This window comes from Rhinoraja longicauda, chromosome 29 (genome assembly GCF_053455715.1).
Source record: "Rhinoraja longicauda isolate Sanriku21f chromosome 29, sRhiLon1.1, whole genome shotgun sequence".
Lineage (NCBI taxonomy): Eukaryota > Metazoa > Chordata > Chondrichthyes > Rajiformes > Arhynchobatidae > Rhinoraja > Rhinoraja longicauda.
Genome location: NC_135981.1, coordinates 14,041,010 through 14,067,705, shown reverse-complemented (window position 1 = coordinate 14,067,705; position 26,696 = coordinate 14,041,010). Strand labels below are relative to the sequence as shown.

The 26,696-nt window shown below is 44.8% G+C and overlaps 1 protein-coding gene across 1 annotated transcript in view; it reads left to right on the top strand.

The window, feature by feature from the left end:
- Window positions 1-627: 627 nt before the first annotated feature.
- LOC144607764 (inactive phospholipase C-like protein 2) overlaps window positions 628-26,696 on the top strand; it is a 123,285-nt gene continuing 97,216 nt past the window's right edge. Inside the window, exon 1 of the mRNA XM_078424819.1 lies at window positions 628-995. Within this exon, the coding sequence (XP_078280945.1) occupies window positions 780-995 (216 nt within the window). The 5' untranslated portion in view covers window positions 628-779. The remainder of the gene's footprint in view (window positions 996-26,696) is intronic.

The following is a 26,696-nucleotide window of genomic DNA, read 5'->3' as shown; positions in this document are numbered from 1 at the left end:
GACTGCTGCCCCTGACACGGCGGCGGCGGAGGAGGCTCAGCTGGCGGGCACGGTGGATGCGAATGGTTTCACTCGGGGGGAGGTGAGGAGAGACGTCCTGCGCCGCACAAACACGAGCCGGAGACGAGGAAGTCGCACCGACCCGGGCTGGTGTGAAGCAAATGCCCGCTTGATCCCGCGAGGGGAGGGGAGAGAGAAGGGGAGAGAAGGGGAGAGAAGGGGAGAGGAGGGGAGAGAGGAGAGGGGAGGGGAGAGAGGAGAGGGGAGAGAGGAGAGGGGAGAGGGGGGAAGGGAGGGGAGGGGAGGGGAGGGGAGAGAGGGGAGGGGAGGGGAGAGGGGGGAGGGGAGGGGAGTGGGGGGAGGGGAGAGAGGGGGGGAGGGGGGAGGGGAGGGGAGTGGAGGGGGGAGGGGAGGGGAGAGGAGGGGGGAGGGGAGGGGAGAGGAGAGGAGGGGAGGGGAGAGAGAAGGGGAGGGGACAGGAGAGGGGGGGAGAAGAGGAAGGGAGGGGAGAGAGAAGGGGAGGGGACAGGAGAGGGGGGGAGAAGAGGAGGGGAGGGGAGAGAGAAGGGGAGTGGAGAAGGAGGAGAGAGGAGAGGAGGGGAGGGGGGAAAGGGGGGAGAGGAGAGGAGAGGAAAGGAGTGGAGTGGGGAGGAGAGGAGAGGAGGGGAGGGGGGAGGAGAGGAGGGGAGTGGAGAGGAGGGGAGTGGAAAGGAGAGCGGCTGCCGCTGAGTCCCCGCCACTGGCAGCTGGGGGTCCCGGGACATCATGCCCCGCTAACCATGGCCGAGGGACAGACGGACACAGCCGGAGCCGGGCTGTCCGATCCTCGGACACCCGCCGACCCCACCCCGGACACCAGCGGCTTCTCAGCCGACCCTCAGGCTCAGCCCGTGTGGAACGGGAGCCGCCCGGAGCCGGTGGAGGGAGAGGGAGAGGGAGAGGGAGCCGCCGGCAAACCCAGCCCGCCGCCACCGGCACTCAGCGGCATTATCAAGGTAAGCGCCCTCACCCTCACCCTCGCCCCACTCTCACACACACTCACACACACACACACACACACACACACACACACACACACACACACACACACACACACACACACACACACACACACACACACACACACACACACACACACACACACAACACTCACACACACACACACACACACACACACTCACACACACACACACACACACACACACACACACACACTCACACACACACACACACACTCACACACACACTCACACACACACACACACACACTCACACACGCACGCACACGCACACACACACACACTCACACACACACACTCACACACACACACACACACTCACACACACACACACTCACACATACACACGCACACACACAGGGGGGCAAGCAGAACAACCCCATCGATCGCCATCATGGTACTCTACCCTCAAATACCCACCCCGCCTCCCTCGGGGTTCCCGGGATTTGCAATGCGAGTGTTGTTATTATTATTATTATTAGTGTGTTCCACGTTCAACATTGTTCACAACACGATCTGTGCCCCGCGGGACCAGTGTGTGTGTGTGTGCGTGCGTGTGTGTGTGTGTAAGTGAGTGTGAGTGAGTGTGTGTGAGTGAGTGTGTGTGTAAGTGAGTGTGAGTGTGTGTGAGTGAGTGAGTGTGTGTGTGTGTGTAAGTGAGTGTGAGTGAGAGTGAATGAGTGTGTGTGTGAGTGTGTGTGTAAGTGAGTGTGAGTGTGTGTGTGAGAGTGTGTGTGTGTGAGAGTGTGTGTGTGTGTGTGAGTGTGTGTGTGTGTGAGAGTGTGTGTGTGTGTGAGAGTGTGTGTGTGTGAGTGAGAGTGTGTGTGTGAGTGTGTGTCAGTGTGTGTGTGTGTGTGTGTGTGTGTGTGTGTGTGTGAGAGCGGCCAGCAGCCGCCTCTCCAAACATGTAGTCGGCGAGGACAGAACAGAACAGAAGCACTGCTCTGACAGTTTGGGTGGAGAGCTGTTTGCCGTTGCTCTTTGCACAGATCCGAAGGAGTGTCAGTATTTTGTTCTGCCGTTTGGTTCGCTACCAGATTAGTTTTACAAAACCGCATTCACCCCCCTCGGAGTAGTTCTCTATAATACTCTTCATTGTACAGGCTGCGCACAGAAGTTAGAGGCAATTAAATCAGACCTGGATCAAACATATATAACCCAGACCCGCAGCTAAAGAGGGGTTGAATGAAAGGAATCGCTCCCCGTCTTGTTCTGGAGAGGGTAGAATGTAATGCATGTTTCAAGAAAGTATCGCAATCTCTGCTTGAACGCCTGGGAACTGATCAAACTTGGATTTCATTTATTCACAAAATGCTGGAGTAACTCAGCAGGTCAGGCAGCATCTCGGGAGAGAAGGAATGGGCGACGTTTCAGGTCTGAAGAACGGTCTCGACCCGAAACGTCACCCATTCCTTCTCTCCCGAGATGCTGCCTGACCTGCTGAGTTACTCCAGCATTTTGTGAAATAAATAACTTCGATTTGTACCAGCATCTGCAGTTATTTTCTTAAACTTGGATTTCAAACGGGGAGGTATCTCCACGTGATAATGAAAGCCCAATGGACTAAATATCCTGGGCGGATTTCTGGCGTGTGGTCCGCCGTTGCTGTGGTATGGAGTGCAGTTTACGACACGGTGCAAAGACAAACGTTTCGTGTGCCAGACTGCACACCCCAGTTTCACTCGCGTTCCCTCTGTTGAGAATCAGCTCTGATCACACTCGGGCATGGGTTGTGTAGCTTTGCACGCCATTCAAGTGCCGTTCAAAGACCACCTCTAGAACAGAGCACAGCACAGCTGTGATATTCAACAGCATTGCATCCTGAATCCAGCACCGCCCACATTATTGGGCTGGAGGCAGCAGAGATTTGGAGTGGAGTGATGGTCACCGTGGACCAGTACATTAACTGGATGTTTCCAGTAATGGGAGAATCCAGGACCAGAGAGCACAAACTTAGATTAAAAGGAAGTATCTTTAGGATGGAGATGAGAAGGAATTTCGCCAGAGGGTGGGTGAATCTGTGGAAATTATTGCCATAGATGGCTGTGGAGGTCAAGTCATTGAGTATTTTTAAAGCAGAGGTTGATAGGTTCTTGATTAGTACGGCATCAAAGGTTATGGGGTGAAGGAGAGAGAAGAGGGGTGAGAGAGAGAGAGAGAAACTTAGATCAAAGATCCATCGACAGATCAACTACGATCAAATGGCAGACTTGATGGGCTGAATGGCCTAATCCTGGTCTTATAGAAACATAGAAAATAGGTGCAGGAGGCCATTCGGCCCTTTGAGCCAGCACCGCCATTCATTGTGATCATGGCTGATCATCCACAATCAGTAACCCGTGCCTGCCTTCTCCCCATATCCCTTGATTTCACTAGCCCCTAGAGCTCTATCTAACTCTCTTTTAAATTCATCCAGTGATTTGGCCTCCACTGCCCTCTGTGGCAGAGAATTCCACAAATTCACAACTCTCTGGGTGAAAAAGTTCCTTCTCACCTCAGTTTTAAATGGCCTCCCCTTTATTCTAAGACTGTGGCCCCTGGTTCTGGACTCGCCCAACATTGGGAACATTTTTCCTGCATCTAGCTTGTCCAGTCCTTTTATAATTTTATATGTCTCTATAAAATTATTGACATGCATAAGCTGGATACATGCAGTGATTCAGTGGCTCCCTTGGGTTTCCTCCAGAGAGTGGCCCACCACATATATCACATCAGCAGGGTACCTTCCTCTGATGTGGATATCTTCTGATGCATTCAGTCACCAGTGTACTCTGCTGGCCCAGGAGTTACGGCCTCAGAATTTTCACAATAGAGTTTTCAGACTCTGAGGTTGAGCAGAGGACAATTGAATGGTTTAAACATTTGCAGACTGCAAGAATGTTTGAAATCAAAAGCCATGGCATCCCCGGCCTTACATTGCAGTGAATACATGTTACACACAAAGAGACATAAAAAGATCAGCTTTACAAAAAGACTTGGTTTTCCTATTTTAGTTTGCTCTGTGACTACCAAGGACATTGGAAAAGCTTGCATCTCCCTCAAAAGAGAGTGACATATTATTGCATATTATTGCAGAGCACTGCACTGGTTTTATTCATTGGGATGTCCTGCACAGTTCACTTTAACCAGTTAATAGTGTGTGCAGGTGGTGGAATTCAATTAGTAGTGAACTCCATTGAGTCAATGTTAGACGCGCTACAACGAGCCCTCTGTACTTCTGAACTGCACTGTTCTTTGTTTCACCCAGTGAATACAGATAGAGCAGGTTCCCGATGAACATTTATGTTTATATTAATCGAGCGACGAGCTGTGAAATCATAGAATCACGGAATTATTACAGCATGAAAGGAAGTTAACCTACAGACCTGCACATCTTTGGGATGTGGAAGGAAACCTGGGCATCTGGAGGATACCCATGTGGTCACAGGGCGAATGAGTATATTCCACACAGACAGCATTCGAGGTCAGGATCGAACCCTGGTCTCTGGTGCTGTGAGGCAGCTGTTCTATCAGTTATGCCAACTGTGTCGGATCCTAAAGTGGCAATCTCATCAGTCCCTTTCTCCCGTCCTTATTTCTCCATTATTCTGCTCAAATGTTTGTCTTATTTTCTTTTTAAAAACCCGGACTGATTCAATTTCTACCACACTCCAGGCAGTGTATTCCAGATCATTCCTACTGTCTACAAAGTCCTTTGAACATTCCCCCCTCCCCAATTTTTAAAAGCTTTTTGAAGGAAGAATGTTCGCTCAGCCAAGCTGGAGCAGAAATCCTTCATTTAAGCCACAGAGTGAAAAGAGAAATACAACCAAAGTCAGCAGCCCTTATGTTGAGGATGCTTCAACTGCAAGTGTTAGAAGCAGCCCTTGTGCTAAGACTCCTTCAACTGCTAGAGGCATCTCTTGTGTTGAGACTGCTTCAACTGCAAGTGTTTGAAGCAGCCCGTGTGTTGAGACTGCTTCAACTGCAAGTGTTTGAAGCAGTCCTTTTGTTGAGACTGCTTCAACTGCAAGTGTTAGGCAGCTCTTACGGCGAGACTGCTTCAACTGCAATGCTGGAGGCTCGTAGTGTCTGAAGGGGAATGTTGGATTGACATTTTGAATGAGGCCATCTGACAAAAGTGAGTTACAGCTGAAGTTTTGGGTTGTCTTTCCCCACCAGCAGCTGATCAGCTTGATGTGCATCTTCAGAAGGTTTCTTCTGAGACCCGTTATAAAAAGTGACATCTTCATAACTGGTGCCACCCTTTTTGCACTGCTCTTCACCACCAGCTACTGTTGGAAGGAATGCTCTTTCCCTTGGACCGATAACCCAGTTGGAATTCATTCACTGTTAAAAGCCTGTTATACCCAAGGCCCATTTGTCTTTAATTAGAATATCCTGGCTCTGTTTGTAATTATAAACACGCACTATCTTCCTGCAAAGAAATGTATTACATTGTTTCAGGATGCAGTGGATTTCTTGTGATGTGATGATGCACAGATGTCAATGTAAAAATAATCTTCCAAGAAATTCACTGCAGCTCCGCGGGTCAGGCCGCATCTATGGAGGGAATGATCAGCGACTATTCGGATCAGGATCCTTCTTTGGTCTTGGTGCGGTCCTGAAGTGGTGCTCATTGCAACAATTAGTTTGCCTGCAACCATCTCTGAGAGATTGTCCAGATTCCCAGACAAACGTCAGGAAATGACACCACTTTTCATCATCCCCATTAATGGGAGTTTCCTCCCATCGTCTCAATGCTTCATCATCTGGTTCTCTCCCTATCTTCTTCATGTTTGTACCCAGCTTCCCTTTGAGACACTTGTGCTCTCCTGTGGGCTGTGGGAGGAGGTGCCACTTTTCCTCCACTATTTCTGGATAAAGAAGCTTCTCCTGTATTCTGTATTGGATCTATCGGTGGTGATCCACCATCTTGAAAAGGAAACATCCTCGTTTTGCCTGCCCTTTCATCCCCTTTTACAATCCTAAAGTCCACGCCCAGCCTTCACTACTGCAGGTAAAGCTACTTGAGTCAGGCTGTCAAAGCTGCAATTTGCCAGCGTTGGTCTTGAAAGAGGGACGGGGTACCAGGGGTGGGGGAAGCTGGTACTTTAATTACCATCTTGCACTTGTGGGGAGAACTGAGCTTTTCTCTCCTATTGTTGCTCTGTGTTCTATTTGGAAAGGCAAATGTTGGAGGGGGGAATGCGTCGGATGACGGCTGATCGCCAATTAAGTGGATCATTTTGCCTGGGAGAGTCCAAAGGGTGCATATGGTGTGTATGTGATTAAGAAACAGTTCAATGATCCACACGGTTCTGCTGCCTCACCAGGCCCCAATCTCCATTGCCCACTGAACACTATCTCTTGCTGTTATCGGCAGTTCAGCCTTGAGTTCATTTTTAAGATGCCTCTGATTTAGTTGGCACCTCAAATCGAAATAATAGCCGAGAGCATGGGTCAAATGAGTCCCGACTCTCACTTGAATAATATTTATTCACTAAATAGGGAGCATGGGAATGGCATGACATGCCTCTCACTAAATTCCCTCAAACCAATCTTCCAACCATTGCATCATGCAAGAAATGGCAAACATTATACATACAAAATTTCAACTCATTAAAGAACATTAGTGGAACAAATAGATCTGTGCAATAATCCAATGGCATCTTTGGACACCTTTGCAGTTGGTAGCTTTTTAACTCGGGAATTTACTTGGTTAACTGAGCTGCATGTCAGCTGCCAGGTTAATATTTGAACTCGTATCTGACAGATCATCAGTGTAGGTCTCTGGAGTGTTGGTCCAGTAACTTAACCACGGCACCAGCTTCCAGTAAGCTTCTCACGGGAATGGAGCTAATCCACAGGATAAATGGGAAATTGTTCAAGCTACAAACATCTGCACTCCAGATCCAAGGTCATTCCAACCTCTGTCCCCAAGCTACAGAGTGAAGATATCACTTGTGTATGCACACATTCAGAGAATGTGTTCTTAATCATTGCTGACTTGTTTACGGAAGCATAATCATGGGTCTTCCATGTAACATCTGCAACATGAGCATCTTTTACCAGCGTGCCGCCACAGTACAATATCATCCTCTGACATTAAAGGTCCATGGTGAGATTCCAGAAAATGTGGACCACTTCCTATATCTGGGAACCAACTCAGCAGGAGCGGACCTCCCCGATGAAGTTCTCCATCGGCTTCAGTGCACCTTCTCAGGAAAAGAGTATTCAAAGGTCAAAGCTTAAAATGTGGTTCACACCTCACAGAGCACTGGGAAGCTGTGATTGCTGTTGCCCTGGTTGCCTCTGAGATCTGGGCCACGTGCAGCAAGCACCTTAAAGCATAGAATGGGAATCACCAGCATTGTCTCCTGAAAATCATAAGGTCATAAGTGATAGGAGCAGAATTAGGCCATTGAAATCTGTGGTCTTGAGGGTTAGGGTTAGGATTAATGATCTAATCTGAGACCCACAGATCCTAGTAAGCAATACTCGGTTCCTGAATCCCAAACTACCATGTTCTTGAGTACTAGGGTACATTTCTTTTCTACGCACTTCCTGTGGAATGCAGAACAAAGGACTTTAGATTCACTGCATGTTCTCTGGGGTGATGGAAAACTTTTTGGTAAAGCCTTTCTAATTTTAGATCCCTGCTCAATTTCCCCCCTTGCTGCCTTTCGTCATTCATCTCTGAGAATAGGGAGGTTTGCTGCTGCCACACTGTGAAAAACTGTGGTATCCTGTCTGATGAAAATATGTGGCTGATTTTCAACTATAGGTCATGAGGTCATAAGGAACAGGAGTAGAATTAGGCCATTCAGCCCATCAAGTCTACTCTGCCATTCATTCATGGCTGATCTATCTCCCTCCTAAACCCATTTTCCTGCCTTCTCCCCGTATCCTCTGTCACCTGTACTAATCAAGAATCTATCTATCTCTGCCTTTAAAATATCCACTGACTTGGCCTCTACAGCCTTCTATGGCAAAGAATTCCACAGATTCACCACCCTCTGACTAAAGAAATTTCTCTTCATCTCCTTCCTAAAGGAACGTGACAATTGGTAACAATAGGTGACATGTGACATCTACACTTGCCTTATCTTGAGTTTTTGTCAGGGCACAACTGCCTTGTATCACACAGACTGCATTAGCGATCATGACTGTCATATGTGCGGTCTTTTGGCCAAAATACATGTTACCTTAGATTCCCATTGGATTCAGGTTGCCATGGTTACCATGGGTAACATTCAAGGGAGTGCTTTGTCTGATTAGTTGATTTGCTCCATTTGTCAAGTGCATTTGATACTGAAGGGGAAAGGCCTCAGACATATGGTTGCTATATTTAACAGAATTCCATGTTAGTGAGATCTGTATTAACCAACTGTAGCTGGTGTGTGTTCATGAAGTGTGATGAGACTACATTAATGACATCTTTACCATTGCATGTTCAGAATAATTGAAATAAAGTGGATTGTGTGATGAACTTTACCGTCTTTTCTATTGTGATGAACTGGGGTCCATAGTGCCCACTGTGAATATTCAGAGTTACTTTCCCTTTAACCCAATTAAAGCAACTGTTAACATCCTTCATGTTTATTGAGTTTGGTGGGATTCTGAGAACATGACTGAGACTCACCCACACATTCTTCCACAAGTCACACACCTCTTTGACTTGGAAATATATCTCTGTTCCTTCATCATCCATGGATCTGAGACTTGGAGCTCCCTCCTCAATTACACTGTGAGACACTTTCACCATAAGGATAAATGCAATTCAGAAGGATAATTGGGATGGGTGGTCATGAGCTTTGCCATTGATGTCGATATTGGAAAAGATGAATAATATATGCCCAGATATTGCATTCTTTCTGAGAGGTACGTAGAGGAATATTTTGCAAAGCAATCTTATTGCCGTAATATTCAAGAACAAGCTGAACAAACGTGAGTGGAAAATCATTTCACGGTTGCTTATCTCTCAAAAAACCGTGTCAAAGCTCTATTTCGGAACATCCCTGTGCTTTCCTTCAGATTGTTCTCTCTGAATGAAGTAAAAGATTCCAAGTTTTTTTATCAGGTAAATTACACAACTTCAACACACAAGAAACGCCATGTCAATAAGTCAGCAAATTGCACACACATGCCACAATATTTGTTGAGGAAAGTTAGATATGAAACAGGGATGTGTCAAATAAGCTGCGTATCTCAGAGCTGTTGCCAACCCTGCCGAGCTTCGCAGAAGAGGAGCAAATTTAATCTCAGATTTTTAGAGTGAGATTTTTGCAGTTAAGACGAGCTGAAGGAACAGAGAACATACGCTGTTGAGAATAAAAAGTGAAAATCCTGCAAAATAAGTCAAAATTGATTGCTTGCAGAATTTCTCTTCTTTGTAAGATGTAACTTGCTCACAAACACTGAACTTAGACTGAGGGCCTCGGTCACCAGCGAATGAAATGGGAGAGGCTGTTTAATTTAAAACATCCAAACGACGGTTTAAAAACTATCGGAGCAAACTGTTCAGAATGAATGGCTTTCTCCCCTTTGTTTCTCCTTTATTGAAGGTGAGGAAAAGGTCAGATAACCCAATCCGATCGCAGAGCAGCACTAATCCCTGTCCATAAAGTTTTCATTTTTAATATCAGAAATGGTCATGGCCAATTTATCGTTTATGGTACCTAGTTTCCTCTAACATCAGTTACCGGGATAGATTCAGCAACAAGGGGCCCTAGTAACCATCCTTTAGAAGGATGAGAGGAGATCTTATCGAAATGTATAAGATTATTAAGGGGTTGGACACGTTAGAGGCAGGAAACATGTTCCCAATGTTGGGGGAGTCCAGAACAAGGGGCCACAGTTTAAGAATAAGGGGAAGGCCATTTAGAACTGAGATGAGGAAAAACTTTTTCAGTCAGAGAGTTGTGAATCTGTGGAATTCTCTGCCTCAGAAGGCAGTGGAGGCCAATTCTCTGAATGCATTCAAGAGAGAGCTGGATAGAGCTCTTAAGGATAGCGGAGTCAGGGGGTGTGGGGAGAAGGCAGGAATGAGGTACTGATTGAGAATGATCAGCCATGATCACATTGAATGGCGGTGCTGGCTCGAAGGGCCGAATGGCCTCCTCCTGCACCTATTGCCTATTGTCTAACCAGCTCAGGGAATTGCTGTGCAATGCTACACAAGACTGTATACAGACGAAGTTTTGAGGAACTCCCAACAATTATTAAAGAGAGTATTAATGAGTGTATGGAATGCACCTGTAATAAGGTAACTGCATTAGATGTTAAGTGTTTGTGATAATTTAGTCAAATGATGGACTTCCCTCGACATTTGCTTCATTTGTTTTTTTAATCTTTCATAATTTCTTCTCCCAGCACTGCTGACATAGATGCAGCACGTATGCACACAAATATATGACATGCATGTGCACACAGAGCCACACATGGCAAAACAATGTATGCACACATAACCATATGTATACCAAGGTGCATACAGACACTGTAGTGTGCAGAAGACATCCTTGCACATGCTTACCTTATATACTTGCAGTATGCACAGGGACTGGTAAACTGTCTGAATTTCAGTATTGTTCAATACATTCTTGATGGAAATTAAAGATTTTTTTTAAAATCTGCTGTTTGAAATCAACGTGTACCATTTGTAACTGAGCTGGCCTGGCCTAATCTCTTTTATAAAGACCCAGGGTGAAGTCATAGATGCAGGGAAGGAGAGATAGATAGAGATTACTTTCAATGGGTTTTCCCACTCAAATTTCATTAATTATCTTCCATGCTGCTAATGTTCTTCCATTAACATAAAGGAATATGATACCGTAAGTGAAATAAGCTGGTAACATCCAGTGTCTGTTGGGAAACAGATTAATATTTTGTTTGTAAGAAGCTGTATGGTAAAGAGAAACTTCAAACTAGTTTCCGCTCTTCACAGATGCTGACTCCCAAGCTGAGAGTTTTAAGCATTTACTGTTCTTGTTTCCACTCCCAGAAACTTTGAATATTTGACCACATGGTTTTTTTTCCTGACTGCTCTGGTTTCTTCCACATCCGAAACTCATGCAGATTTAGTAGGTTATTTGGTCAAAATCAATTGTGCAGGTGAATGATTGAACCAAGAGAGAGTTGATGGGAATGTGGGGAAGATCAGACAGAATTGGTTGAGGATTTGAGTAAAGAGTTGTTTGATGCTGGCATGGACCTGGTGGGCTGAAGGCACATTTCATTGCCGTAAGGCTGTATAACTTTACACACTGCATTTTGGCCTGGATTTGAACCCGGATGTGAAGCAGAAGTGAGGGCAATGTGGAGTGCAGTGGCAGGCGAAGGTGGTTGTTGGAAATCATGGTTTCAGAAACATCATCTTCCCTCAGGGCTTCTTTCACACAGAGCTCTTGCTGTAGGCATTCCAATGGTATACCAAAAGTGAGCCTGGAGATTTGTGGGAGAGTAATTCACACCCCAGCATTTGGGATCCTATCTCCAGGTTCTGGAGGTACAGGGAGTGCATTGGTAACTGAGCACGGCCTTCCCTGGCTCACAGAATTGCATGAGGGGGCTTTTGCTGAGTTCAATTTCTAGAAGTGGAAACAAGAACAGTAAATGCTTAAAACTCTCAGCTTGGGAGTTCAATTGTAGACCGAGCTCCAGCCACGATTGCATTCACACTGGATTGGGGTGTTGGCACTTTCATGTGGGACATAATGGCGGATATGAATAGGTATCTCTTGTGGTGGTCAGGTGGGACATGTGGCTGGGGCAGGAGTGCAGATGGTTCATGGAAATGGTGGCTTGAGCTGTTGCTTGTTGGCCTGAATGACCCATGGGTGGGTCATCACCCTAGTGCATGATTCATCTTGCCTTCTCCCATCATCTCCACCCTCCTGGAAGCCAGCCTTCAGTCAGTTTAGTTCACTCCACTTGATATCAAAACACAGCTGAGAGCACTGAAAATAGCAAAAGCTATGGGACAAGATAACATCAAAGCAGTAGTAGTGAAGACCTTGAGTGGAGGTCACACTCCACTCGAGCTGTTCCAGCATGGTTACAACACTGGCAGTGTCCCATCTCCATTAATGAGGCAGGTTTAGTATCCCCTACAGGTTTGCGTATTGGAATTTAACCTTTGAAACCATCCAACACATCTGTTTTTGGGAACTAAGACGCAGCCCACTGTGCTGTTAACAGCCTTCAATTAATTCCTTTTAAAATTGAAAAAAAAATCCTAGCCAGTTTAGTTTAGTTTTAGAGATACAACGCGGAAATAGGCCCTTCAGCCCACCGAGTCCACACCAACCAGCGATCCCTGCATATTAATGCGATCTGCACACACTAGGGACAATTTACAATTATACCAAGCCAATGAACCTACAAGCCTGTACGTGTTTGGAGTGCGGCAGGCAGCCAGAGAAAAGCCACGTAGGTCACGGGGAGAACGTACAAACTCTGTACAGACAGCACCCATAGTCAGGACTGAAGCCGGGTCTCTGGTGCTGTAAGGCAGCAACTCTAACAATGCACCACCGATAGATATTGGGCACATTCATAGAAATGGGCACATTCAGGGACATTCTGGCCCAAGTGTAATTGTAATGTTTCTTCTTGTTTCTTAATCTTTTTGTTTGGTGTGTGATTGCTTTGCTCATTAACTGTCCATTATTTCCTGCTGATGTAACCTGGTTGTAACCTGATGGGAGAGCCGGGATTAAGACAAATAAGGAACCCACAGCAAGGATGGTTTGACAGTAAATCCTGTGGCCAGTTAATGAGCAGAGCGATGCACAATGGAAGCAGGTGCTCAGAATGGAATTACTGGCCGATGGTGCTGACAACTGGGCACACCTGTCAGATGTGTAAATCCAACCTTGGATTGTCACTGACATAAATACATGACCAGAGCTTCGCAGATTAATCTGTTACCTGAAACTTTATTATTTTGTTAATGGTCATTTATAGTTTGTCATATATTGAGTTATCCAGTTATCAGAGCTTTAGCTATTTAGAGCACACAGTTTGTGTATGTGCTCGTGTGTGTGGCCAGACTGACTTTAAATGCAGTTGCTCAGCTAGAAGTTCAAAAGCTAAAATGTTATCGAGTTGCAGTGGGGATTTCCAGTAAATCCTAGTGTACCAACAACAAGTCATTTTTAAAAAGGGGCTCTATTTATACACCAGCAATGAGGAATGACGGTGTTGTGGATAGCAAGCAGGGTTGTCTAAGGCTACAACAGGATATGTATCAGATGGAGAGTTGGGTGGAGACGGAATTTAATCCTGACAAGAACAAGGTGATGCATTTTTGTTAAGTCCAATATGAGTAGGATGTATATAGTAAATGTGAAGGGAGCAAAGAATGTTAATGAACAGAGAGAGCAATGTGTTCAAGTTAATAGTTGTTTAACAAGGGCCCTTCCAACTTCAGTTAGCTCTTAGAAACAAGGTTTCACAAAATGCTGTAGTAACTCAGCAGGTCAGGCAGCATCTCTGGAGAGAAGGAATGGGGGACGTTTCGAGTCGAGACCCTTGGAACTGCAGATTCTGGTTTACAGAAGAAGACACAGTGCTGGAGTAACTCAGCGGGTCAGGCAGCATCTCAGGAGAACATGGATAATTCATGTTTTAGGTTGGGAACTCCCCCCCCCCCCCACCCCCCACCCCCCATCCCCCCATCCCCCCTCCCTCCAAAGCATCATCTATCCATGTTTTCCTGGTGTTCCCTGACTCGCTGAGCTATTCCAGCACAGCATCTTCTTCTAAGCTCTTGCTCTGCTGAATAAATTGATTAGCAGTGTATAGATCTTCACAAAATATTTATTTGATTGGTTGATTGATCTATGGAGTCTGCAAGGATTGTCTGGAGCAATGTTCCTCTTTGCATGGCTCAGTTCTCGCTCCTCTGGAAGAAGATTCAAGGTGGACGCTCCCCCTAGTTTCTGTGTTGGTGACTCGTTTTCACGAGTCTGGTGAGTGGTGCATGTTAACCAATGGGCAGCATGGACATGGTGGGCCGAAGGGCTTGTTCCTGGGTTTTTATGACCCTGACATTAAACCTCAGGGGGTTGGCACAATGGCGTGGTGTTAGAGTTGCTGCCTACTGCTCCAGAGACCCTGGTTTGATCCTGATAAGAACTATAAATTGTCCTTGGGATAGTGTAGGATAGTGCTAGTACACAGGGATTGCTGGTCGACGTGGACTCAGTGGGCCAAAGGGCCTGTTTCTGTGCTGTATCTCTAAACTAAACTAAACTAAACTCATACCTTTCATCCTCTAATAATAGACGTCCCTGCTTTGGCTGTGTTTCCCATCGTATCTGTGCCCCTCAGAGTTTGGTATAGTTCTAACCTTATGCTCCCACTCTGACATCTCCATTCCCACCACTGGAGTTGTGCATCAGTTTGTTGGATCCAGCACATTGCAGTTTATTTATAGATTGCTTTTCCGTTGAAAGTACACTGTAAATCTAGCTGTCGGGAATTTGTTTGCAGAAGGCCCTAACTTCCTTGTGTCTGGAACTCCAGCACCGAAGATGAAACACTTGCCCTTATGGCCTCTTCGTGGGAGGCAGCCGGTTACTGTGACGTTACAATAGGAGAACTTGGCCCCTGGAGTGGATTGTGGACAAGGTTCAGGGAGAAATGTTTACATTGTGCCGTTTTTGGCCAGAGGATAACCTGGAATATATTCAGGAACTCCTCTATTAGAAGCAGATGCTGCAGCTAACCAAATACCTTTTCAAATAAATGGGAATCAAGTTGATTGCAGGATAAACCCATGTCTGGGAATCCACTCTGCTTTCTCTGGTGCTAATGGATTTTCATCATTTAGTTGAACGAGCAGAAAGAGCTGCAACTTAACCCCATCTTCTGAAAGGCTTGTAGACCTGACGCGTATTCTGATTCATTTTGTTTCGTGATTGCGCACTAAAGTTTTGGAATAAGATTTGAACCCATGTTAATTTGACGTCAAATCATCTATGCAGCCATTGATAAAATACAGAGACAACCTTCAACACCCAACTTAACCAGCCATTTTTTCCCAAATGTACCCTTATTTCCTCAAACCAAAATTGTTGCTTGATTTTGGCGGCATGGTGGCGCAACGGTAGAGTTGCTGCCTTACAGCGAATGCAGCGCCGGAGACTCAGGTTCGATCCTGACTACGGGTGCTGTACTGTAAGGAGTTTGTACGTTCTCCCCGTGACCTGCGTGGGTTTTCTCCGAGATCTTCGGTTTCCTCCCACACTCCAAAGACGTACAGGTATGTAGGTTAATTGACTGGGTAAATGTTTTAAAAAAATTGTCCCTAGTTTGTGTAGGATAGTGTTAGTGTGCGAGGATCGCTGGGCGGCACGGACTTGGTGGGCCGAAAAGGCCTGTTTCCGCGCTGTATCTGAAATATGAAAATAATAATTAAAAATATATATCCTTATGAACATTACCCAAGACTTTATTTCAAACACCATTTGGAATTTATCTCTCTTGGATTTAAAAAATCTTTTTTTGTTTTAACCTTCCAAAATCGCGTATTGAGTTTGACCTTTGGCTGGGCCCTATTGAGTTTGACCTTTGGCTGGGCCCAATTGAGTTTGACCTTTGGCTGGGCCCAATTGAGTTTGTCTGCATGGTGTCTCCCATTTCACCTCGGTAAACACTGAGGGTCTCTTTGTTCATTCTTACGTAATGTAGAAGTAAGATTTAGCTAGAATAGATACAAAGCACGTGGCAATGAGGAGAAATAATGGTCAAATGTCACTGGGCCAAAGTTTTAAAGGCTTGTTGGTGGCTGGAGGAGAGAAAACCAAGGGCTATAAACATGCCCATATTGAGCAAAATGGACCAAACACAGGTTTGGGGAAAGGTTTGTGCAGATGTTCAGCAAACTGTTGCGCTCCCAACTTTGTTCTATTTTAATTTTACATTTTTCCCTATTTTCCACTTCTTGTAGTGAGGAAATGCTGGAAAAGGTTGAGGTAAAAGTGGGTGTTAGCACGTTGTTGAATAGCATATTCGCACCTTAGGAGCATGAGAGAAAAGTAGAAATATTTGACTCTCCACTGCATTTTCCACGTAGTTACTTCTCGGAATGTTTCACCAGTAATGTAAGGTGGCGGCACGGTGGCGCAGCGGTAGAGTTGCTGCCTTACAGCGAATGCAGCACCGGAGACCCGAGTTCGATCCCGATTACGGGTGCTGTCTGTATGGAGTTTGCATGTTCTCCCCGTGACCTGCGTGGGTTTTCTCTGAGATCGTCGGTTTCCTCAAACAATCCAAAGACGTACAGGTATGTAGGTTAATTGGTTTGGTGAAAATTGTTCCTAGCTTGTATAGGATAGTGTTAATGTGCGGGGATCGCTGGTCGGCGCGGACCCGGTGGGCCGAAAGGGCCTGTTTCCGCGCTGTATCTCTAAAACTAAAAACGAAAACTAAATTCGGCTGCCCACATCCACACATCAAGCCTATCAACGTGATATCATATGATAACCGGTCAATAGGAGGATAAATATTAGCAGAACACCAAGGATGAAAGTTCATAGTAGTGTCATTGGATATATTATACCCACTTATGAGATGAGACACCATGATTGTCGTGTTGGAAAGGCAACACCTTTGTTCATGGCATTCCTATGGTAGTGCAATTAAGACTCCATACTATCCTACCCTAACCACACCCAATCCTAACCTAGAGATGGAATGTTTTTAATATTTTGTCTATATTCAACTTTTAGTTTAGTTGAGAGATACGGCGATACGGCATGGAAACAGGCCTTTCAGTCATAGGTTCATAAGTGATAGGAGCAGAATTAGGCCATTTGGCCCATCCAGCCTACTCCGTCATTCTATCTTTCTTTCCCTCTCAACCCCATTCTCCTACCTTCTACCCACAACCCCTGACATCTGTACAAAATAAAATATCTATCAATCCTTGCCCTAGAAATATCCATTGACTTGGCCTCCACTGCCTTCTGCGGCAATGAATTGCACAGAATCAGCACTGAGTCCACGTCGACCAGTGATCACACGTACACTAGTTCTGTTCTATACACTGGAGACAATTTACAGAAGCCAATTGACCTACAAACCTGCATATCTGTGGAATGTGGGAGGAAACCAGAGCATTCAGAGAATACTCACGGAGTAACAGAATATACAAACTCCAGACAGCACCATGGTGCCCTGAAATGGCGGGACTATGTATAAACACTGCTGTCATTTCTACATGGTGAAACCAAAATGTATAAAAATGGCCTTAATTAAAATCTGACAATGTGCACTTACAGGTGACCACAGGTGATTTTATTTTCTATTACAAATCTCAAATTGTGGAGTACAGAGGCAAATAAATAAATGATGGGTCTTTGTCCCAAACATTATGGAGGGCACTGTACAGTTTAATTGGTATCTTGCTCAATGCCAAAGGGTTATGTGTGCTGCCAATAGAGTCTCAGTCAAGAATGAAGCTTTAATGTTCCAGAGTCAAAAACTCTGCCTCCCTAAATATTGTACACTGTTCTTCCTTTACAAAAATATTTATTCGGAGAGCGAATGCAAGAAAACTATCAATGCAATTTAATGAAAAGTATGTCCAGGTATAAAAATATATTTGGATTAGATTCTGTGGCCTACATTTGTGACTTTGTTATCCTTGATGTGATCTGGGGCTGCCCTACATTGGCTGTGCTTTCAACATGCATTCACGTTTCTTTCAAGGTCTTTATGAGTCTTGTTCATTCAACTCCTGCCCCCTCTTCTCCTCCTCCAGATAGCTGTATCCCTTTGATGCAATGCTAAGTTGTGATAAAAGTTTCAATATTATGTTTGTGAGTGTGTGTGTGGTTAGATAATTTCCCAGTAACAGCATACCTTACTGGAAAATGGATTGAATCCATCGCAATTTTTTATGCGAAGATAAATTGGCAGAATTCTAATGAAAAACTAGACCAAGTGGACCCATTGGGCCCAAACCTCTCCTGCATTGGTGCAGCACCTTCTCCTCCCCCCTCCTCCTCTCCCTCCCCATTCCATCCCCTTCAACCCCCCTTATCCTCCTTCCTCCCTCCCTCCCTCCCTCCCCCCTCCCTCCCTCCCCTCCCTCCACTCCCTCCCGCCCTTGGAGATAGATTTAAACTTTAAAATGTGAATAACTAAAAATATAACACCGATTTCAATGAAACTTCTTCCATTAGCACCAAAGGGACGACGGTGAGTAAGATGGGCCTAAAATTGTTGCGCTATCGTGTACCGGTTTGGCTGTAGTTCAGGAACAAACAAACAAACAAACAAGAGTTTTAGTATATAGATGCAGGTGCTGACGATCTAATCTTCAGAATTCATGTACTGAGGTGTAGTTTAGATTGGCCATTCCATAAAATGTTCTGATTTGTGAGGCTTTCTAATATCTGTTGATCTGAATCCCAGCCACCAAATGCTACGTGTTCGTACATTAATGGTGAGAATAGGAACGCATACAAGTCTCCAAAAGTTTGAAACTGCAAATTTGACATCTCAGTGAATTATTTAGGGTATATTGAGTTAGTGGATGTGATTGCAAGCAGTGATCATGCAGAGTGGATCAAGTGTGATGACAGAGCTAGGCAGCACTGCTCGAAGCTCACGCTGGCTTTAGTTCAGCAAACCCAGTGTTGCTTGATGTGTAGGAAAGAACTGCAGATGCTGGTTTACACCGAAGATAGACACAAAATACTGGAGTAACTCAGCAGGTCAGGCAGCGTCTCTGGAGAGAAGGAATAGGTGACGCTTTGGGTCCAAACCCTCCTTGTACTTGCTGGAATCGGCTTGTACTCGCTGGAATTTAGAAGATTGAGGGGGAATCTTATAGAAACGTACAAAATTCTTAAGGGGTTGGACAGGCTAGATGCAGGAAGATTGTTCCTGATGTTGGGGAAGTCCAGAACAAGGGGTCACAGTTTAAGGATAAGGGGGAAGTCTTTTAGGACCGAGATGAGAACGTTTTTTTTCACACAGAGTGGTGAATCTGTGGAATTCTCTGCCACAGAAGGTAGTTGAGGCCAGTTCATTGGCTATATTTAAGAGGGAGTTAGATGTGGCCCTTGTGGCTAAAGGGATCAGGGGGTATGGAGAGAAGGCAGGTACGGGATACTGAGTTGGATGATCAGCCATGATCATATTGAATGGCGGTGCAGGCTCGAAGGTCCGAATGGCCTACTCCTGCACCTATTTTCTATGTTTCTATGTTTCTATGTTTTGGTCTGATGTATCCGGTCAAGACCTTCCTTCACACAGGATGATTGTTTCTGCAGGTGTCACGTTGATGGAAGGGTTTTCATGTCAATATGGGGGATTGTGTTGGGTAATTAGTGTGATGTCATGGGATTGCATGGTAGAGGAAGGGACCTTCGTCCTTCATGTGTTCACGGCAGTCCGAGCTCATTACATTAAGTAATCATTCATATTTTTAAATGAGCTGAGGGTTCCCGCCTAGATCATTCATTCAGCCCATGAATTCCAGATCTCGCCATACTTGGGAAGAAACGTTTCTTCAACACTTAATCTTTCTACCAGTGCGTTAGGTCAGCACAGTGGTGCAGGTGGTAGAACCACTGCTCACAATGCCAGACACCCTTTTTTATTAAATATAAAAGTTTTATTCCAAAGAAAAACATACAAACATACAAAGCAAAATGTGATCAAACAAAAGCCGCCTATATCGGCAGTTTACAAAATAAACAATTATCACATTAAAATCCCGCCATCTCTGTCAACAATACATTCGACCCCCCGCGGCGACCAGCATTCATGGAAGGCCTCCAGAGTCCCCTTGGACATCGCTGTGAGGCCGTCGACTGCCCGCTGCCTGGACCCGCAAATGGCCATCTTGGCCAGGCCCAGCAGCAGACCAACAGGGAGACCCCCTCCTCCCCCCGACCCTCCCCCCTCTGTACCGGGTGCCAGACACCCTTGGGTGCTGTCTGTGTGGAGTTTGCATGTTCTCCCTGTGGCCTCAACGAATTTGAAGAAGTCTGTCAAACACGATTTACCGTTCATAAAACCATGTCGACTTTTTATTCCATTTTATGAAATGATTAGTTTTCACCTCTTTGATTATTGACACGAGCATCTTGCCAAACAATTAATCAACAGTTCCCTTTTTGAACACACGAGCGATATTGACTGTTTTCCAATCTTCTGGTATCTTCCTAGAATTTAGCAATTTATTAAACCTTTCAACCGATATGTCTACTATCACTGTAGAACTGTACATATTCCTACGAGCTGTGATTCAATTTATTTGAAATTAACTAATACTTGATCTAGTTTAATCAAACAACATGATGTCTTCCTTAAGGTGATAAGTTCATTCCATACTTCTTACAGCAGTGCCAAATCATGACCTGAATTGATGTCATAGGAAAGTGTGTAGATTTCTTGTTAGTCTGGGTTGAGATTTGCCCCTGTTTTGTCCATTGGAAAATCTCAACTTCTGACCTTAACCGTGACATTTAATAACTGCTTGTAAATTACAAGTTATAATGAAAGGCAACGAGAGAAGATATAAATTAATCAAATTAGATAATAGATGTTATGGAAAGAGAGAAAGTTAAATTTACATTTTAGTCAGTCTCTATTGCTATACCCATTATTACTGCTATAATAGCACATGTGAATGATACATAGGGGATTGGAAAGATACGTTATGCATAACAAGTTTGTGGCTTGTAGTAAACATGGTCGTATTGTGAGCTATTCCACTGAACACAAAGTTTAGAAGGGTGTTGGTAGTAGAAAGGAAAGAGAGAAATATTGAATCAATCTTTGTGAAGATTGGTGTCAAACAGGGCCCAAACAGTTTAGTTTAGAGATACAGCGCGGAAAGATTCCCTTCAGCCCACCAAATCCACGCCAACCCCAATGTTATTGCCCCCCGCCTCTGTCGGTCTTTCCCGCTGCAATGTTACACCTCCCTTGCAGCAAATGTCCAGTGGGAGTGAGGGGCCACTACACTGGGCGGTGTGATGGCGCAGTGGTAGAGTTCCTACCTTACAGCGCCAGAGACCCAGGTTTGATCCTGACTACGGGTGCTTGTCTGTACGGAGTTTGTATGTTCTCCCAGTGACCTGCGTGGGTTTTCTCCGGCAACTCCGGTTTCCTCCTACACTCCAAAGACATGCAGATTCGTAGGTGAGTTGGCTCGGTATAATTGTAAAGTGTCCCTAGTGTGCAGGATAATGTGCAGGGATCGCTGGTTGGCACGGATTCAGTGGGCCGAAGGGCCTCTTTCCAGACTGACTATTCATGCTTGTTGGCCATTATGTGTGGACAGGCTGGGGTAAATGTTCTCTTTCCACCTGGAGGTTTTGTGTTCTTAAAATAATAGCAAAGGGAGAGGATGAGACTGCAGTGGACACTCCGATTTTTAAGTGTAAATGCTCTGCTGAGCAGATGTTATGAAATAAATGTTACCAATCACCAATAATCCTGAAATATGGGCCATACCCAGCCCTGTTGCTCAGTCCCTGGAAGTTTTCAAGGAGATTTCCCAGCCCTTTAATTGTTTTTTGTCATATTTCAATGTCGAGAGGAGATTACATTAATCCCTGGAAAATCTAGAATCATAGAAACATACATAGAAAATAGGTGCAGAAGTAGGCCATTCGGCCCTTCGAGCCTGCACCGCCATTCAATATGATCATGGCTGATCATCCAGCTCAGTAACATGTACCTGCCTTCTCTCCATACCCCCTGATCCCTTTAGCCACAAGGGCCACATTTAACTCCCTCTTAAATATAGCCAATGAACTGGCCTCAACTACCTTCTGTGGCAGAGAATTCCACAGACTCACCACTCTCTGTGTGAAGAAATGTTTTCTCATCTCGGTCCTAAAAGACTTCCCCCTTATCCTTAAGCTCTGCCCCTGGTTCTGGACTTCCCCAACATCGGGAACAATCTTCCCGCATCTAGCCTCTCCAACCCCTTAAGAATTTTATATGTTTCAATAAGATCCCCCCTCAGTCTTCTAAATTCCAGCGAGTATAAGCCTAGTCTATCCAGTCTTTCTTCATATGAAAGTCCTGCCATCCCAGGGATCAATCTGGTGAACCTTCTCTGTACTCCCTCTAAGGCTAGAATGTCTTTCCTCAGATTAGGAGACCAAAACTGTACACAATACTCCAGGTGCGGTCTCACCAAGGCCCTTGATGTTCATCATTGATGTTCGCACTGGGATTGTTGTGGATTGTAGTTGAAACAGCCTGCAGTGTCCAAATTAAGTCAGTTGTAATCTTTTGTTCAAAATTTCCCCAGTTGGGTGTTTAAAGATTTGGTACATTGATTTCAATCTAAGCTGATAGGTGTTTTAAACAGGATAATGACCATTTGCTCTACTGCATCTGTTAAAATGTTTGTCGTGTGTAAATGAGCCCATCTTAAGTGTGTGGTGTCAGCTATCATGGACCTAATTTTCTGGAATTCCTTCTGTAAACCTCTCCACCTCGGACAACTCTCTTCCTTTAACGACCCTGGTTCAATCCAGACTTCAGATACAATCTGTATACAATTTGCACATTCTCCCTGGGACCACGTGGGTTTCCTCCAGGTGCTCCTGTTTCCTCCCACATCCCAAAGATAAGCGGGTGGGTTCATTCATAAGAGTCATAGAGTCATACAGTGTGGAAACAAGCCCTTCGGCCCAACTTGCCCACACCGACCAATATGCACCATCTACACTAGTACCACTTGCCTGCGTTTGGCCCATATCACTCCATTGTCGCTATTGTGTGGATGAGTGGTAGAATCTGAGGTTAGTGGATGCAAGTGAAAGGGAACAGGTACAATTGGTTGAGCAATAAGATTATTCTGTTACTGGCGCAGACTCAATGGGCTCAAATGCTCTCTCTTTGCGTTGTAAGAGAAGATGGTGATATTGCTCCTTGTGAATTTTATTTTGTTGGATAATACTCCTGCGATGTGCCTTGGGATATCCTCCGTATAAGTGGATGTTCTTTTCTAAATGCAACTCATGCCATAAAACAAACATGACGGAGGTTAATTTTATGCTCACAGTTTGTTCCTACATTATGAACAACTTACGAATGCTAAAGGTACATACATTCACTAACAGGTGGTATAAAGCTGTTGAACTCAATCCACTTCACTGCCTTGCAAACATCATACAAATTTGAATACAAATGGCCCCACACTTGCGTGCTGTGTATGTTGCTCTTGCCATTGTTTGGAGTTTGTGCTGTGAACATTTTATAATCAGAGCAGTTTGCTGTTTTTCACACTTCATTTTAAATGAAATCAGGGGCTTACAAATGTGCATTCCATATACTATAGTTTAAGCCTGAGAATTAATGCAGCATTGATGTTTTTTGTTAAATAGATATGTCCCTGGCGTTCTGCCGATAGCTTTGTTGCTAAGAAACAATTTATCTTCTGTTGTTTTTCTGGACTATTGGCATTTGGTGAACTTGGTTTTCAACAGGAACTGGATCTATCGCAATTTTTTTTTTTAATAACTAAGGTCGCAGTTAATGATCATCAGCAGTAACATCACTGTTTATTATCAGCTCCAAATGCCACAGAATTGAGGAGGCAATTTGTAATTTACCGCTTTGCTGCGTCTGGGGTTTGCGGAACCACCGATAAGAGTGGCGGACTTCCTTCACGAAAGGATGTCAATAATTGCGGCAAATAATAAATGATGGTTTGGGGCGGAACAGTGGCGCGGCGGTAGAGTTGCTGCCTCACAGCGCCAGAGATCAGGTTCGACCCTGACTACGGGTGCTGTCTGCAGGGAGCTTGTCCGTTCTTCCTGTGACCGTGTGGATTTTTTCTGGGTGCTCCAGTTCCCTCTCGCATTCCAAAGAGGTTCAGGTTTGTAGGTTAATTGGCTTGTATAAATTGCCCCTAGAGTGAAGTATCGATGTCATGTATGGGTGATCATTGTTTGGTGTGGACTTGGTGGGCCAAAGAGCCTGATTTCCTATAGCATTAAACTAAACTAAACTAGGCTAAAAAATGGTGATACTGTATTTCTGCTGATGCTCACTAACTGTGACAACTAACTAACTAGTTTCATGTTTGCCATCAATAATATCAGATTTTTATTCCAGATTAATTTTGTCACGTGACCTTGTTTCCTAGTCGCCATGGCTAGAGTTTAAATCGTGTTCATATAACAACAGGCAAGGATACTGAATACAATGCTACTTACCTATGGGCATCCTCCAGGGTATTGACCATATGGAAACAGGCCCTTCGGCCCAACTTGCCCGCACCAGCCAACAATGTCCCAGCTACACTAATCCCACTTGCCTGCGCTTGGTCCATATCCCCCCAAACCTGACCTGTCCATGTATCTGTCTAACTGTCTCTTAAACGATGGGATAGTTCCAGCCGCAACAACCTCATCTGGCAGCTTGTTCCACACACCCACCACCCTTTATGTGAAAAGGTTACCCCTCGGATTCATATTAAATCTTTTCCCCTTCACCTTGAACCTATGTCCTCTGGTCCTCGATCCCCCTTCTCTGGGCAAGAGACTCTATGCATCTACCCAATCTATTCCTCTCGTGATTTTGTACACCTCTATAAGATCCCCCTCAACCTCCTGCTCTCCATGGAATGGAGACCCAGCCTACTCAACCTCTCCCGATAGCTCACACCCTCTAGTCCTGGCAAAATCCTCATAAATCTTTTCTGAACCCTTTCAAGCTTGACAATACCTTTCCTATAACATGGAAACCAGGCCATCCTGCCCATTGAGTGTGCTGTGCTATTCGATCCTGGTTGATCTATTTTTCCCTCTCAACCCCATTCGCATGCCTTCTCCCCATAACGTTTGGCACCCTTACTAATCAAGAATCTAAAAATCTCCACTTTAAAAATATCCATTGATTTGGCCTCCGCAGCTGCCTGCGGCAATTAATTCCACAGATTCACCACCCTCTGGCTAAATAAGTTCTTCCTCATCTCCATTCTAAAGGTATGTCCTTTTATTCTGAGGCTGTGCCATCTGGTCCTAGACTCTCCCACTTGAGGAAACATCCTCTCCACATCCGCTCTATCAATGCCTAATTATTGTCCTAACTATTAGGGCCAAGCATGGGTCCGTATGGCAGATGTTTAACCCCTTCATGCCCCACACCAGTGCCAATTTGTTTATTCAATTATCAGGGCATTGTTGTCAAGTCCAGCATTATTTGTCAATTTTATTGCCCTGAAAAGGGTAGTGGGTAAATTTACAGTGGTTTGGTAAAGATGTCCCTGCAGAGTTATTCTGCATGGGTTTCCAGAATTTAGACCTGGTGACAGTGAAGGAATGGAGAGACATTTAGAAATCAGTATGGCATGTTACCTGGAGGGGAATCTGCAGGTCGTGGTCCTATATACCCACTGTCTTGTTCTTGGTGGTAGTTTCTTGGGATTGGGAGGTGTTTTGGGTAGTAACTGTGATGTTTGGTTATAGAGTCATACAACGTGCAAACAGGCCCTTCAGCCCAACTTGCCAACACCAACCAATGCCCATCAACACTGGTTCCACCTGCCTGCTTTTGGCCAATATTCCTTTAAACCTATCCTATTCATGTACCTGTCTAAATGTTTCTTAAACGTTGCAGTAGTATCTGCCTCAACTACCTGCTCCACCAGCCTTTGTGAAAAAAAAGTTACCCCTCAGGTTCCCATTTAATATTTCCCCCTCACCTTAAACTGCTTCTCGATTCCCCTACTCTGGGCAAAAGACACTGTACACATACCCAATCTATTCCAGTCATGATTTTGTACACCTCTATAAGATCATCCCTCATTCTCCTGCGCTCCAAGGAATAAAGCCCGAGCACGTTCAACCTCTCCTTACAGCTCAGTCCCATCCAATCCAGGCAACATCCTAGTAAATCTTCTCTGAACTCTTTCAAGCTTGGCAACATCTTTCCTGTAACATGGTCACCAAAACTGAACACATTACTCTAAATGCGACCTCACCAATGTATTATATAACTGTAACATGACCTCCCAACCTCTATACTCAATGGATGGACACAAAATGCTGGAGTAACTCAGCGGGTCAGGCAGCATTACTGCAGAAAAGGAATAGGTGATGTTTTAGATCGAGACCATTCTTCAGACTGAGAGTCAGGGGTGACGGAGATTATAGCAAGGGTTCCCAATTCCCAACCTGGGGTAAATTTACCCCCAGGGGTTAAATCTCACCTACCCAGGAGGTAAATTTGATGATTCTGGATCTGTACATATTGACTGACTGTGTTTGGTTCTGGTATACGGTATCTGTTCATCATTAGTTGTTCATAAATAACATTGTTATGTGCTATTATTATTGTTATTTGAATTTAACATAATCATGTTAAAAACAGTATTTTAAAATTTCCCCTTTGTCAGTTGCTTTTTTTGTGGTAGAAGTGTCAACTCAAATTACTGAACAAAACACTGTGGGGGTAAATTTACTTTCGAAAAGTTGCAAAGGGGTAAACGGGACGAAAAAGGTTGGGAACCCCTGGATTAGAGGAATGAAAAGGTACAAAGAACAAAACTCAGTACTCTGACTGATGCAGGACAATATGCCGAAAGCCTTCTTGACCACTCTATCCACCTGTGACGACACTTTCAAGTTGTGGATATTGCTCGCAGTAGCCACAGTGAGAGCACAGAAAGTGATCAGTGACGTGCTTCCATCAAGGGTACTCAGG